Below are 16,431 nucleotides of genomic sequence, written 5' to 3'. Positions count from 1 at the left end.
GACATCTCGAGACATGGGGCCAGATTGTCCCAGAGATTTTTCTTACACCGGAATTGCAAGCAACCTTGCTATGCTCGGGAGACACCCAAAGCACAGACCTGATAGAGATAGGTCAGAGGATATTTCACATTGCAGCAAGAACCATAGTGAAATGGCGTCTGTTCCATCACTGTGAGGACATGGTGGAGGGAGGACACAGTCAAGCGACTTAGGAGGCCCTTAACGGCTAAGGCCCAAGTGAGACGAGGAGTACTGCCAGGTCAAAGTAGGATTTGTCGACCCGAAACAAAAGAGAAATGCGATCGAAACAATACAAAAATAGGGATGACTCGTGTAAACAGAAAAGAACAGAGCACCACACCTGTGTCTAACTGGAGCACACATACGAACCTAACAGCGGAAAGAAAATGAACAATCTAACAATGGAGACAATGCCCAGGCACATTACTAGCAAGAGAAGGTGTCACAGTACCTTGAGATTCAAAAGACTTCTTCGAAGAAAAACAACTTGCACCCTTCAAGGCCCAGCACTAGCTGGCAGGAGTATGCACAGAATGTGTATCTACAGCCACACATACCTCATACATGTTTTCTTCTGACCTCACTGGTGATTGTTTTTCATGTTGTATTCAACAATGCTCTCAGTTAATTAACAGCTTATTGTTTTAGGAACACTCGGTCATGTAGGTCTCATATTTCACTTACAAAGCTAAATCTGAAATGCTTTGATACCTGCAGCGATGGTCTTTCCTAACTCTGCTACGTGCAATTTAGACATTGAGTTTGCTTGTCCCTGCCCTTCTTGATCTCCGCACAAGTTGCTGATTTTCAGAGTGTGGATACCTGCATACTTCTTCCCTTTGGAGACTGGTAGACTATCAGCTCAGCCAGTTCCACACAGGAACAAAGTTGTAAGATCACAAGATACTCTTCCCCTGAACTCCCATATATAAATAATACTCCACAGTAAAGCATGTAATTGCTGCATCTCCCACCAGACGTCCGTGTATTGTGGAAAAATAATTCCTACATTACAAACAGATTATTACGTCTTTGCTGCTTCTCACCTTGTCAATTACAGCATGTTGGGAACAGAAAATATTGCAAGTTTAAGTTGGGAATGGGTGCCCGACACCTAAGCCAACACTTCCCTGGGGATCAAGACATGCCCTGCCCTAAGACTATTTTTTGTAGGACATGTGCCCTGAGAAGTACAGATGTTAATTAAAATGCAAAATAGATGAAGCGATTGCCAGAAATGTAACAATTTCAAATGTGTCTGACTTAAACTGGGTGGACAAACTAACTCCATGTCTCTGCTGGCATATTTATATGTACTACATGTGGCTGGAGACCATCATTTTATCTGGGATTATGTAGTCTATCTCATTTAAAAAATCCAGATCTCTTACGATGGCAACAAATACACATTACATAAATCTTATGTCTTTTCAGAACTTTGAAAAAGTCCTCTGAAGTTCAACAGGAGAGTAGTTTATTGTTTCTTTTACAACATACCTTCCTCATTTAAATAAAAAACACACACACCCACACACCCTTTCATATTCCCATTCATTATCCATTAACACACTTCATTTTACATCTGAGCATTTTTAAATAGAATGCAGTATCCCTTAGTAACCTTTATTTTTTCTTAATTCAAACCACTGTTAAGCAGGTTCAATAAATTACTCTATATAAATGCGAGTGTTCTACGTATTAAATAGTATTGAAAATAAGTTTTAAATGACCAACCGTGATCTGACTTAATCCAGCCAGTCTCATTGTAAGAGTAGGTGACATAAAGTATTTAAATGCAAGATCAAGGCTTTCTTTATCGAAGCATAAAGCAGTGTCCAGGGGTTCCTTAACAGTACTCCACATTAAATCTGCCATGTTACGTGCAGCACTTTGTCGCAACTCCTGGTCTGATAACTTGCATAAATATCTAATGTAAATCAAAAAGAAAAACATTCAATTTTAAGATTCACAGTTGACAATAAATCTTTAACAGTAGATATCTGGATACATTCTGAGCATTCATCCTCAAATAAGCAAGTAGCCAAAATACCTGAAGTATAGCCTCTGGCTTAAAATGGAAACTTTGGAATTTATTGACAAAAAGGGGAGTTGTTTAGATAATCATTAAAAAAAGGGACCAGATGCATTTTCATTATGAAGGAGCAACAACTATTTTGCAGATTAAATTGTTAATGTGCAAATTAACAATGTTTCTATTTTTTTTATTTTTTTAACATAAGGTCTCTTAATGACAAAAACTCAAAATACACATCTTCCAATATAATAAGGGGAGGCTATGCAGTTGTTTGAAATTAAAACGAAGCACCATTAAATATTACAAACTTTGGAGCAGATTTAGAATTTGGCAGAGGGCACTCCATCGCAACAGCAACAGAGTGCCCTCCTTGCCAAACGCTAGGTTCGGTCTCCTGATTTAGAGGTGGGAGGACTACCAGGATTTATGACAACAGAGTAAAATGTACTCCGTCAGCATAAACCTTTGTCTGACGGCCTGAGGGAGTTAGGGCCATCAGCGATAAGCCACCTGACTATCCCCCATATTTAGAGTGGGCGGCTGCATGGCTTGTACTGCTATCAATCGGCCACAGGCAGTGAGGGAGGGCAAAACAAGAAAAATTACCCCCACACTATAGGAAAAGACTAATGGCACAGGGATCATTTGTTTTTTACATTTTAATAAACAAACTCCCACTTTGAGAATTTGTTTAAAAAAAATACACTTTGGAAAGGTTTTATGGCTGGCCGTCATGTTTGGCAGCGCATTCCATCAAACATTTCCCACACTAACAGAAACCGGTATGATGGTGGTTCCTGCCAATATATAGAGATGTACACGGGCCCAATAGACTTATCTAAGTTTGGTGGGTAAGGCCAGGGGCGGACGTAAAATCCTCCACTACCCTGTCTGCCTTTAATCCATCCGCTAAACTCTAAAAGAATAAGTTACTTACCTTTGGTAACACCTTACCTGGTAGAGACAGGATCTAGCTGCAGATTCCTTACCTTCAGATTGTCCCCCAGGCACCAGACTGGATCCAGTATTTTTTTTGTATTTCTTTTTTTAAGTAGTACCTCTGCGTGTCATTAGAGGGCATCGAATTACTCTGCCTACCGGATGCGAAGTAGACAAGAGTACATACAAGCCCTTCCCTTATGTGCTTACGTCAGTTTCTTCTGTGACTATTTTCCATGCCAAAAACACAGAGCCACTTATAGAAAATGCTTATGAAAACAGTGTGCCCAAACAGAGACATCTTTTTCTTAACCCCTTATGTGCCCTTGACGGAACCACGCCGTCATGAGCCACGGGCACCGTGTGCTCATGACGGCGTGGTTCCGTCATGGAGCGGCCGCTCCTCCCATGCGGCTCGAATTCCCCGCCTGTGCGGGCGAATTAGAGAGTGGGCGGAGTCGTGACGGAACCACGCCGTCATGAGCACAGCTCGCCCGTGACTCAGGACGGCGCGGTTCAGTCATGAGCACCGCGCCACCGTGCTGCCCCCAAACCCCCCCAGCGCTGCGGCGGAATTCTCGCCGCAGCGAAGGGGTTAAAGCAATTACTCAGTCCTACTGAAAGGCATAGAATGCCTAGAAAGGGTACTTGTACATAAAAGGAAAAACTAGTTAGCAGAACGGGGAGAACGGGTGGGCCACTAAGGAATCGGTGGCTAGGTCCGGTCTCTACAAGATAAGGCAATACCGGAGGTAAGTAACTTATTTATCTGATAGAGACATCTAGCCGCAGATTCCTTACCTTTGAATTAGGTGCCCAAGCAATACCATCCCCGGATGAGGGGCTGCGAACTGATCCAACTAAAAGATCCCTGACAGGACTAGCCGGTGAGTGATAAGATAGAGTGACCGGTTGTCTTAGGAATATAGGTGGGGAAAGGGAGACGCTTCACTAGAAGGACTATGGTAAAGCCCTTAGGGGACGGAAGTGAGTAAGACATTGAAAAGCATGGGGGAAAGCTTTACCCATGAAATGGAGGAAAGTAGTGTTCTAAGACAACACTCCATAGAAGCATAATTACTAAGTAGCTCCCCTGATGATTTATCTATCTATCTATCAGCTGAGTATCAAGGGGCATGGTACCATATAACAGAATAGGGGGAGTGGAGATATATCACACCCCAGAAAAATAAATGCCAATTGAAACATGAAAACAACGCTACTAACTGAAAAGGTACAATCAGTAAGTTGATAGATCAAAAAAGAAAAGACAAGGTTTGAAAGCCCTGCTAAAGTAGAGAAATGAATATCACCACCTGGGTCTATAAGAAGTTCAAGTTGAAACAAAGGCCCACACACGGAAGGCTTAGACAAAAAACAGCCTCCAATTTAATAGAAGGAGATATCAGACAGAGAAGGGCCTGGCTGAAACATCAGATAAAAGATAGAGTACACAGTCATATAGGGACCAAGTCCCGCCCAAAGTAGAAGTTCTAAAACCAATTACCAGAATGAAAACACTGAAATAACAGAGGGAGTGGCAGTGAATACAAGCACAATAAGGATTGAGGCCAGGAAAGAATGTGTCTACAGGAGACAGGATCCAAGCCTATCCAAAAACGTTCATTATACTAGGACAATAGAGGAGAAAAGACCCACATCTTCGAAGAAGACGACGAAGAGAGAGAATACTTTAAGCAGAAGGAATCCACAAAATAAGGAAGAAGTGGTATAACTAACCCCTAAGGGTTAGGAACTGCATCACATTCTGTGAAGATGTGGGAAGAACTCTCAGGAAAAGAGTCCATAAGAAGCAACAAGCCTCCTTATGAGCCAATCCCTAGTGAGAAGGAACCATAATGTTCAAAGAAAACAAGCTCTAGAAGAAAAAAGCAGCCACAAACACAAAAGAAAGGGGTCAGATGGTAACATCTGAAGAACAACCAGTACGGTACCTAAATGCAGAGGTTGTTCACTGAATTGTCACAGAAAGGTTACCTGTCAGAACAAAAAGGTACAAGGTATTCCCGAAAGCGAAAAGTAATAACAGCTCCTCTCAAAGATTAAGAAGAGTAGAGACAGCAAAGGAGGTGGCACAGGTCCACCCATAGCTGAAATACAGATAAGATAGCGCAACACGTATTCCTGAGAGAACAGTGGAAGGAGTGTTTCTTGCCACTGCATAGCGAGAGCAGCCAAAAAATAAGTGCCAGCTCACTAATAAGGGACCTAAGTGGCAACACTGCCCAGACCAGGAGCTGACAATATACCGTAGGCCAAGGCTATGCCACCAAGCTCATTGACTCTACTCGGGAAAGAAGGTTGCCGGTTAGAATTTAAGGCATACCCCATGGGGCGCTGGTGCAAGGTGGAAAACCTCTGCACTTTGTTTTCTGAGGCACATACATTGAAGTCCCCTATAAGGGATACTAAAGTGCCAGAAACATCTCTAGAACTCCCTATAAGACATACAGAAGATGGTCCCCGTTGAACAGGGAACAAGGCAACGGTGCATTCGTACAAAGCAAGCAAATTACCCCATATAGAATTAACTTGGGTAGCAGCAGGTGTTGGAAGTCCACATAAAGCCACAAAGTAATATATGTCCCAAGTAACGGGAACCACAACATGTCATCGACAGTCTAAGAATAATACCTGCAGAAGGCAGGAACACCTCATCGGGTGCCACCAGTAGGTGGAAAGGGCATTTGAAAAGCAAAACCAATGCGCTCTGCCCTAGAAGGGCTCATATGTGAAACTAATCAAGGATGAACGTCCCAATACAAGCCTATTACAGGAAGAACTAGGGAAGTAGACGGTACAGAAAACAGAACTAATATTTTGTTCCACCCAGACTGTCCTGTAAACCCTGCAAAGCAAAATCGGCCTGAGCACCAGAAAGATGTACACCATCAAAGGGCATGTCTACCAAGGAGGCTTGAATATCCTCTGAAAAACCAAAGATGCAGAGACAGGCATGATGTCTGAGTGCCACTGAAAGAGCCATGTCTCGCCCTAGAGTCTGTGGTATCTATACCACATCATATCATAGATCATTCGAGATCTCATCCGGAAGCCAGGGTAGCAGGTGTGTGACCTAATCCCACAACACATGAGAAAAATCGGGCCAGAAAACAAACAGCATTAATTGACCGCAAGGCGGAACTGGTGGCAGAGAAAATATGCCTACCATAAGTATCAAAATTCCCGGTCTCTCTGTCCGGAAGGATGTTCGGGAGGGTGCTGAGGTCACGGGAGACTATAGCGGCCTGCACCACAAAACTGCTGCAGAGTAGGCTGCCGGAGAAGGAAGGCCTGGTCCCCATGGGCAGGGCGGAATCTAAGTGCTATAGACCGGTCAACATGGAATCCCCTAGCGGGCTTAGCCCAAGAGCCAAACAAAATATCCCATAAGGCTTCACTGTAAGGAAGCACAGGCTCAACCCGTGTGGCCCTGATGAAGCACACCAATCAATGGGTCAGAGGCTACCTCCACAGAAGGGAACTGGAGCTCTAGAACCACAGATGCCTTCCTTAGAAGCTCAGCAAAGGCGGAGCTCACATTGGTAGTGAGGCCGGGAGGTGAAAAGAGGACAGAGGAGGGAGAGGAGTCAAGGTTCCTAGCCTCAACAAGCTCAGTTAGCCAACTAACCTCCAGAGAAGGCTGGACAGTGTCATGTATGAGGTGAATAAACCTAGTCTCCTCTCCTATGCCTTCAAAAACATGTTCTCCTGGAGGAAAGAAGTAAGGGGCTCCTCAGAAGTTGGGGGAAAGGTGTCCAAGGTGAACTGCACCTCTGGCACCACCCCCAACACCATCCAGCGTCGATGCGGCGACGCCTCAGATTGGAGAGAGGAGATGGCGTAGCGTCGATCGGTACCGCCGACGTCAGAGTTGATCAGGCACTGGCGTCACAGTGGGAACCCTGAAAGGCTGTGCATTGGAGTCGACACTAATCCGACTACGGCTCCTCTGACCACCTTGGGGCAGAAAAGCGCACCAGAGGATGGTGGAGACCCAAACTTACACCACTTGTGTCTCAACTTACCTTTGGACGGTGAGGTCGAAAGACACCCACGGTAAGGACTTCTGGAGCGGGCTCTTGAGCATTATCTGGAACGAGAACGAGACCACGAACAACGCAAAACCTGCAACAACCGCGTCACCAGTAGCTTCATGCATGCATTTCCGCAACGACTTTGGGTGAAGTTGGCGACAGGAGTTGCACTCCTTAGAGTCATAGTGATCCCCAAGGCACCACATGCAAGAAGTCTGAGGATATGTGGTCGAAATCTGCTGTCCACAGGACCCACAGGGTTCGAACTCTGATGACATGAGAAAAAGGTACACTGTTCCATCGACAAAAAAGTAGACAGGCCAAAAAACGGTGTGAAGAACCGTTCTCTGGATCCACGTTTGAAGCGGGTAGAAGAAACAGGCAACAGGGCAGGGCTTAAATGGTCTATGTCAACATCACATCCGGTGGACGAGGTCGCTAAAGACTCTGAGTCGCTCAACACCCTCTAACGACACGCAGAGGTACTGCTGTCAAAAAGTTCTGGATCCAATCTGCTGCCTTGGGATAATTCAAAGGTGAGGAAACTGCAGCTAGATGTCTCGATCAGATCAGGCCCATAAGTTGTCAGTTGTAATTTGTTTGTACAAAAGAAAGTCAAGTATATGATGAACCAAATAAATAAAACAAACATATGCGTTAATGGGACAGCAGAAAAATACAATTGTCTCTTGAACAAATGGTCAGGAAGTCTCCTTAGGTAGACCAACTGGCACTACAGAAGGAAAAAAACACAAACTATGTTCTTCCACTTCTCTTTTTAAAGAGATCTAAAAAATCTCAAATCACTTTAAGCACATTTTAACACTCCCACTTGCCTTATAACATATGTCCTGAAGGGTATAATGTGCTGCATAACAGCAGGGATGTGAAGCCATATTCTGATCTAAAAACCAAACAAAATAGACAGGGATAAATTCCAACACAAGTTACATCTCTAGTGTTAATATAGGGAAAAGCACTTTCATGATAAGATTCTGAAGCTTACATTAAAAAAGATAGTCTGAACATAAACTGATGCAAGCACTTGTGACAGAATACCTAGAAAAGTAATATGGTCGCAGGAGTCCTGTTATAAGGAGTGACGAAGAATGAGAAGTTACATTATTTGGAAAATGGTTCAAACTAACAGAAAACAATTCAAGAAAGGGACAAGAGACTGCTCCAGTACCAGGAAGACGAAGTGCTAACAACCCTGAATATTACAACCAACTGGCTGTCATATCTTAGGAGTCCACCGTCTCAGATTCAACAGAAGCTCCAATATTACCCACCTCCTACCCAAAAGAGCCACATTCTGTTATTATGTTTTGTAACACCCACTAGTTAATTTACAGAGGCACCATCGCATCACACACCCACCCCTCTCATGGCTTTTAGAATCATGGAAAGTTACTACTCAATTGCCCTACACATTGGTGCAGATGACAGCTGTTACCTCACCATCATTATGCTTAATCAAGACAAATGGAGTCATTTTTGTAGTTGCAAAAAATATTGTTTTTCATGCATCACTGGAAACAGTGATGTAATGTAACAGACAGCACATATTTGTGAACGCTTGGCTAGTCAACCATCGCTCGGCTAGCCAACCATTATTGGCTTCCACTACCTCAAATAAAAAACTATTTGTATTTTCTTAACTTTCTTACTTTACAGCACTATTCCTTTCACCAAATACTTAATTTTTAGGTTTATTATTTGAAAAGCAAAACATACTTACATTTGACACAACAGTAATAAAAGCATGTGCTATTAAAAATGGCAGTGATTCGGGAGTGCCAAACTCAAAACAATCCTTCATGAGAGAAAGGCCATTTTTTCCACAGAAAAGACAAACATAACGAAGTAGATGCAAAGGAACTTCTACATCCTGCAGAAAAAAAATGAATTTAAATTAAAAATCAATCATTATTAAATTGACTTTCCAGCAGGCAAATATATGTCTCTAAAATAACGTTAAAACTTTCAGTGACCCAGGGTTCTGGAACAACTTCTTTGACAAGGAAGTCAATGCTCTCAAGCTCAATATTGAAGGCACAAATTATTAGGTTTGAAACATAACTTCACATGATAACATAAATGCACATATAAAACAAATTAGGCTTGTGCTCAGTTTTGCATGCGCAATCCTGAGCAACAGAAAACTGTCAATCAGGCTGCAGGTCGAGGACATTGAAAAGGATGCTAGTTCTGTGAGCTTTCCACTCACACCTGCCCTTTCCTACATTCAGCACATACTTTTCACTCCTGCTTAAATGGTGACAAACTTAATTTTATGCTTTTGAATCGGGGGTGGGGGGTGTAGTTTCTCAATTCTTTTCTTTAATTTCCCACTAGTTGCATGGCTCCCTCCCGTTTTCATATACTCTTTCAACCTCATGTTTTTTTGCATTCACTATTGGGGAGAGGAGTTGGCCCAACAGCTAAGGCTGTCGACCTCTAATCTGGGGAACTGGGTTTGAGTCTCAGCAATGACGCTGAACATCCTGTGATTCTGGGCAAATCACTTAATCTCCCCGTGCCTACCAAAAAAAAAATGAATGTGTACTCATGTAACACAACTGGTGCTATGTAAAGCGCTCAGATACCTGATATAGGGTCAGGTTTGTGCTATATACAACGCCGCAAAATATAAAATAAAATAAATAAATGAAATATAAAATCCTCCATACTTTTCTGTTTTTGGCCAACATTTTTCATGCCTTTGTTTGCTTGCTCAATGTTGTGCTGTATACCTTTCTTGAATTTTTGAATACTCATTTTTTGAATCATCTCTCCTATTTCATGTGCTCGTCATTTGCTTCATTCTGCAGTCTTTATGCCCTCTTTTTTTCCAGTTGGGTGTGTAATGTATTTTGTTCTCTCCTATCTCCTCTAGGGTGGCTATCATTTTGTGTGCGTGCTAATTGCATGGGTTGCCTTTCCTTTGGTCTCTATCTCCTTTGTGATCTTTCTCATAATCGATTTACACTCTTTCTCTTCCTTGCTCTTATTCCTTGTGTCCTTTCTCTGTTACCTTTTGCCTTTCGTCCCTCTGCGGGGTATTTTTTTTAATCTTTTACATAGTCTGTCCCATTCTGTGAGCACTCGTTAATTTTTCATTACTCTGGGTGCCTCAAAGTTGATGCTTTCTGTCATTTTCTTTTCTATTTCACGTTGTCTCCAGTCTTGTCACTTCTGATGCTTTTCATTTCTCATCTTTATTTCTTTTTGCTTTGTCACCTACTTCTCACGAAAATGTTTCCATTTTTCAAAACGTCTTAGATATGTAATTCATCAGTCGCTCTTACATTTCGAACCGCTCTCTCCATTCCTCCCTGCTATACTCACTTGCAAAAAACTCGTTAGCAACGAGAAGACCACAGGATTGCTCAGTAGGACTAAGGTTACCGGATGATCCCATATCAACAGGAACAGTATTTTCCAGTCTTTGCTTTAAGAGCATAACACATTCTATGAATTTTAGTCTGGGTTAATCGCAACTGGACAAACTGGGCTAACAGAAAAAGGAAAACCCATGGCAGCAAATCAGTGTTCCTGATGAAATGTAGTCATCCGGGCACCGGATGATCCACCCCAAAGAATACAGCTACATGCTGAAGTTGAGTTTTATTTGGAAAGTAATTTGTTTTTCCTTCCAAGTGCAATTAATTAAGAGTTTCATGAGCACTGATATTATAAGGCACTCAAAGCGTATACCCAGAAAAATCAGCTGTCAACTCATTTCATTATGGAAGAAGCAGCCAACGTCTAAAACTAAATATTTGACGCTGTGTATTTTTTCGTTTCATTCGTTACCAACACAGTTCAGTATTATGTTAATAAAAAAGAAGATACAATACATACTTTCTTAGGTTTATGTGCATTTGCCTGAAGTTGTGGTACTACATATTTAACAGGTTAAATTTTTATGAGCAGCAAAAAACAAATGATAAAATCACTTACATTCATATCACAAAACGCTCCTAATATATTACTTTCTTGGGCTGAAATATCCTGGTGAGACAAAATAAAGTGTTAGTTGCCACATGAAATTTGCAACAACAAATTAAATTGATAACATGTTGTCTTTCTATATTAAGTTACTTACCTGTAACAATGGACTTTCCCTGTACACAGTTTATCACACTTTGAGTCATTTCAATTCATTGAGATTTTGATCTCTAATGAGGTCCACATTAAAATGAAACAAGTTATATAAATGATGGTCACAAATATAACAGAATAGTCAAATTACAATTACATATATAAATCCTTTACCGCAGTAAATAAATGGAGTTAAATACATAGGCCATTTGTTATTATTAAAACTTCCATTCAGAAGCAATTTATTGAAGTTACGGTTTTGTGCAAGAATCATAGCCACATAGCAGCAGAGGTGTATATGCAAATTATTCAAAGGAGAGTGGGATTAATTACATTTGTGGCAGAAACTTAGTTCTCCCTTGGCAGCAAAAGATGTGCGCAAAAATATGCGAGAGAGGTATAGACACACTGAATGAAGCAGGATATATAGAAGGTTGGTAACCAATATAACAGAATAGTCAAATTACAATTACATATTTAAAACCTTTACCCAAACAAATACACTGAATTAAGTACCTACGCAATTTGTGAATATTAAACTTTCATATAAGAGCAATTTTCATAAAATGTACAGTTATGTGCAAAAATCCAGTCACCTAGCAGCAAGAGTTTATGTGCAAATTGTTTTAAAAGAGAAAAAGATCAGGAACATTTGTGGCTAAATCTTCCCTCCCCTTCACAGCAAAAGTTGGGTAGAAAATTATTCCAGAGAGTAAAATGACACAGGTAGCCATAGTAGAATTCTGTAAATAGGCCCTATAATTACATACCTGGTCATAACAATTACGGTGGGTCCCCTGATGCAAGCAGGAATTAAGTTTGAATTTCCTATCTCTTGCTGCGAGTTCCTCCTTTCTAGCTATAGGCAATATAAATAGTATACCCTTGTAGGAAAGTCAGATCTGCTTTCATGGTTACCCCCACTTTTTACTGGTGCAGTTCTGTTATAGAACTTTTCTGACTGGGATCCTGCTAATCAGGACCCCAGTCACTGTGCTTTCTCCCTATATTTGACAATAAGTACTTTGGTACCTTCCCAATTGGCTACTGGTGTACCTAGTATATGGTACTAAGGTAGCCAGGGCATAGGTACACCAGGGGTCTCCCATGGGCTGCAGAATGTATTATGCCACCCATGAGAGACCAATCAATCTGTGACTACAGGCCTGCCTTGGCAACTGTGTAAGCTGGTGCTAGCACCACTTACGGCAGATATACGTTTTCTTATATCTCACGTCACTGCACTTAAAACCGATAAGTCACTCCTAAGGCAGGCCTTTTAATCCTGGAGGCAGGGTGCTATGTTAGAAGTGTGAGGATGCCCTGCATGAACAGGACACCCCCTTCAAACCTCAAAGTCGATTCTGCAGGCTTTGAAAGTCAGCCATTTTCATACATATAGTGGCCATGCGTCCTTACGTGACAGCGAACTCTATATTTGCTGTACCGAACCTGGTCACATTTGGTATCAAGCATGTTGAAATCATACCCCCAACACTGTTACCGGTGTTGGCGGTATGATTTCAGGCACGAGGGGGCTCTTCCGGGAAGCCCCCAGTGCTACTGGTAACAGCCTTCCAGGGTCTGCCAGCAAGCTAGTGCTGCGGCCGACCCCAGACTCGATTCTGCCCTCCTGCTGCTGAGCTGATATCAAGCAGGGGAAGGTAGAACAATAGGTTTCCTGCCACAGGGAGGTGTGACCACCTCCCAGACAGAACTTAGTGTATTGGGCTGGGGTGTGGGCGCTTGCCAGCACCACCAGACTGCTTTGAAGGGCACATTTGGTGCCCTCCTTGCATATTCCAGTTTGCGCCAATTCAGGGAGTCTTCGGCTCCCGCTCTGGCATAAAACTGGACAAAGGATATGGAAGTATCCTCCCCTATGTCCAGCCCCTCCTCTGGGAGGAAACCCTGAATCGTTACAACCCTTTTCCTAGGGTACTTAAGGGTTTCCCTATGGGTTGCTCTTGAGATTCGTTGCGATACAAGATTCAAACCCGAAACCACTTCCACTTCGACCGTCTGGTCACCTGGATTTTGCTGGACTTCCCCTGGAACCGAGAATACCCCAAGGAAGACTCCTGCTGCTCTTGGTCTTGCTGTTCTGCAAAACTTCTTCGACATGTGCCTGTGCTTCTTACAGGCTCCTGTCCAGGCTTTTGGGCATCAGAGACACCCTAATCAATTTCCCTTGAAGTGAAGAAGTCACTCCCCTGCATCTGCAGGCACCGCAACAAAGCTGACTGGTCTGCTGCTCCTATTGTCCCACGAACTTTAAAAGGCCCAGAAACACAGGTGGTGGTTCTGCAACTCTCTCAAGGCCTGACCTGTCCTCTCAGCAAGTTTGAGTCAAGTATCCCTCGTCTGAACCGCTGGAACATAACCTCTGTGCAGCGTGTTGACTAGCCCTTGCCAAGGCTTGTTGGCTTTGTACTCCAGAGATCTTTGGGCTTAAAGAAACTCCAGCATCTCTTCCTACCAAGCTCTTTGCCCTCACCACATCCTCTGCACGGTGGACCTGCATCTTTGGAGAGCTGCTCGAGTTTCTCTTGCAACTCCTGGTCTTCGGCCTGTGGGTCGTCTTTGGCTTCGGTGGGTTCCCCTGCTTCCTTGGGGCCTGCTCTGACTCTCCTGCATTAGGTGAGTTTCTTGGACCTTGCTGGCCTCAACTTTGCTCCTTTATAGTTCACAATGTCTGTTGCTGCTGCCAAGGCTTTTAGGTTCTTCCGCCAGACACCTACCTCCTGGTTCTCAACTTCCAACGCGGGACAGCTTGTAAACAGCTCCAGGTCTTCCACAGCGTTGCCTGGTCCTCACAGCTGCAGAGACAAGGTCACATTCATCACTCCTGCATCTTCCGTCATCGGTGGACATTGTTCTTCCGTGCCTCCTGGTCACCTCGGAGTGCCATAGACTCTGTCCCCTCTGAATTCAGGTTCTCCTTATCCGCAATCCACCCTTGAATTCCACCGGACTCCTTCACCTTCTTTGCCAGCAGGATCTTTCCTGAATTCCATTGTGGTCTACGGCGGTTTCCAACGTCACTTCACACCTATGCACTCGGCTCCCCTGGTGTAGGTATCCTGGTTCCTGGAGTAGCCATGGGTGGGGTGACTCTCCAACCTTCTGTCCCCCACAGGGTTTCTTCAGGGCACACTGGGAAAGGTCCTCCTTTTTTTAAACTGCAACAGCGACTTTCCCATTGACTTGTATTGAGTAAGTGGCTGCATTTACACTCTGCACATAACCTCAGTGGAGTTCCTGGGTACTTACCTCGGGTGGTCCCTTGTGTCCCCAGCTCTTCTGGGTCTCCTGGTCCAAGTCGCAGTTCGCATTCCGGTTCTTTAATACATGGTTCGCTCTCCCCTTGGAGACCACCGCATATTTGGGCTTACTTACCTGTTTACAATTGAAGTATTGTGTGCATGTGTGTTGATATCGATGGGTAGGAGATATGCCAATATGTTAGTGAGTATGTATTAAAAAATAGATCTATTTGTATAGCTACACTGGGTGGTTCTTTTTAGTTTAACCTACACTATATGATTAGATCTGGTAAACCAAGCTGCTTAACACTTCGTCTGAACTAAGCCTGAAGGCTGCTCTCCACAGCTACCACTTAGAGAGCTTTGTATGGATGTCTAAGACCACTAAAATCACCATAAGGGTTGTCTGGATTAGTTTAAGTTGCTTCACTTGAAGTGTGCATCATATACGAAGTCAGCCTCCAACAACACTACTGAAGGAAGGACCTATAATTTCCTTCCTTTCTAGTAGTAGTATATTAAAGGCTAAACAGATTCAAAAAATATTTTAAAATGTTTATATATTTGCACATACCATTTCCTTTTTTGGGTGAAAGAGAAGCTCGCGAGCCGTCGCTACAATTTTGATGTTATTCTGTACAAACATTGGCCGAAACAGCCGAAGATGATGTGGTAAAAAGGCTGGGCAAACAAACAATATTATGGTATTTCCTGGTTTTCATAGTGGAAGACCAATTTGCTGATAATTCATTTAACAATAGTAAATTCATACAAAATAAGGTCCGCAGACGGCGAATACCATGTTCTAAATTCCAGGTTAAATATTTTTGAGCCACTTTTTGGTTACTTGTTGTGGTTATTATCTTTAATCTTTTATTCAACCTACAATACTTGAGATCTCTCTGAAAACTGGTGATACAATTAGTGCTTTTTAAAAAGGTTTTGAATTCCAAGAGCAGGAGGGAGATCACAAGCTCCTCTTGTGTGTTGAAATGGTTTAACATCAAAGTGAGTTACGGGAGAAGGAATATTTATCCTCTTTTGCAACAAACATTTCCTGACACAAGAAACCCTTTATTGTATACGATTCACTATTCTTCAGCCAAGATCCCCACTGAATCACTCTAGCTAAGCCGTGGACAAATGAGCTTATCAGACCGAATTCCAGTCACAAAGCAGGTGTCGGGACCAATGTATTTGATTACATAATTTGTGTAAAATAGGGCCGTCTATCTTTTCAAGCAAGCGCCCCGCTTCTACTTGGATGGATTCAATAGCATATAATAGTGTTGAGGGGACTTTCGCTTTAAAAACATCTTGTGCAGAAAGTGCCTTCAACCCAGCTTTAGAAGAGCTGCGTTCAATGTGGGATTTATTCTTCGTATTTCCCGCTAATTATTTCCCCAAATAAAGAAAGGAATCTACAGTCTCGAATTTCTCAGAACCAATTCACCAAACATAATTGTGAAACTTTCCGTTCCTTCTACTTTTTCAAATCAAAACTTTACTTTTAGAAACGTTTATCTTCAAATACTGTACCATCATATATTTCTGCAGTTACTTCAATTTCTTATTTAACCTGAAGGGAATCAAATCAATAATTGCGATATCTGCATACATCAGACAAGAGAAAGGGCGGCCGCCTATCTTCGGCGCATCACTCTCCTGACGAGAAAACTATTTGGGTAGATCAGCTTTGTACAAAGAGAAAAGTATCAGGGCTAACAGACAGCCTTGCTTCAGGACATTATTTGTGGGTATTAGGGCCCTTTAGACTTGATCTCCCACTAATAGCACCTGGCACCACGTGTGAGACTGCAAAGCTATAATTAGGGCTAAACGGGATAATGGGGATAAAAGCACTCCCATTTTTTAAAAAAATTTCCAAAGTGTTTGCCGGTCTACCTTATCAAAGGCCGTTGTAAAATCTATAAATGGCACATGTTCATTTGACCCACAGATTAAATTGTACTTCTCTTTTAATTTCAAAAGATAGTATCCATGG

General features: G+C 42.6%; 1 protein-coding gene across 1 annotated transcript in view; it reads right to left on the bottom strand.

Annotated features, from left to right (window-relative positions):
• Nucleotides 1-16,431, bottom strand: part of USP34 (ubiquitin specific peptidase 34) — a 2,509,780-nt gene that overhangs the window by 2,374,824 nt on the left and 118,525 nt on the right. The window contains exons 4-7 of the mRNA XM_085612349.1: nt 11,020-11,070; nt 8,795-8,944; nt 7,890-7,957; nt 1,756-1,948 (exon numbers count right to left, since the gene is read on the bottom strand). Of these exons, the coding sequence (XP_085468475.1) occupies nt 1,756-1,948; nt 7,890-7,957; nt 8,795-8,944; nt 11,020-11,070 (462 nt within the window). The remainder of the gene's footprint in view (nt 1-1,755; nt 1,949-7,889; nt 7,958-8,794; nt 8,945-11,019; nt 11,071-16,431) is intronic.

Source organism: Triturus cristatus, chromosome 6, assembly GCF_964204655.1.
Source record: "Triturus cristatus chromosome 6, aTriCri1.1, whole genome shotgun sequence".
Lineage (NCBI taxonomy): Eukaryota > Metazoa > Chordata > Amphibia > Caudata > Salamandridae > Triturus > Triturus cristatus.
This window is presented reverse-complemented; position numbering and strand designations above follow the sequence as displayed.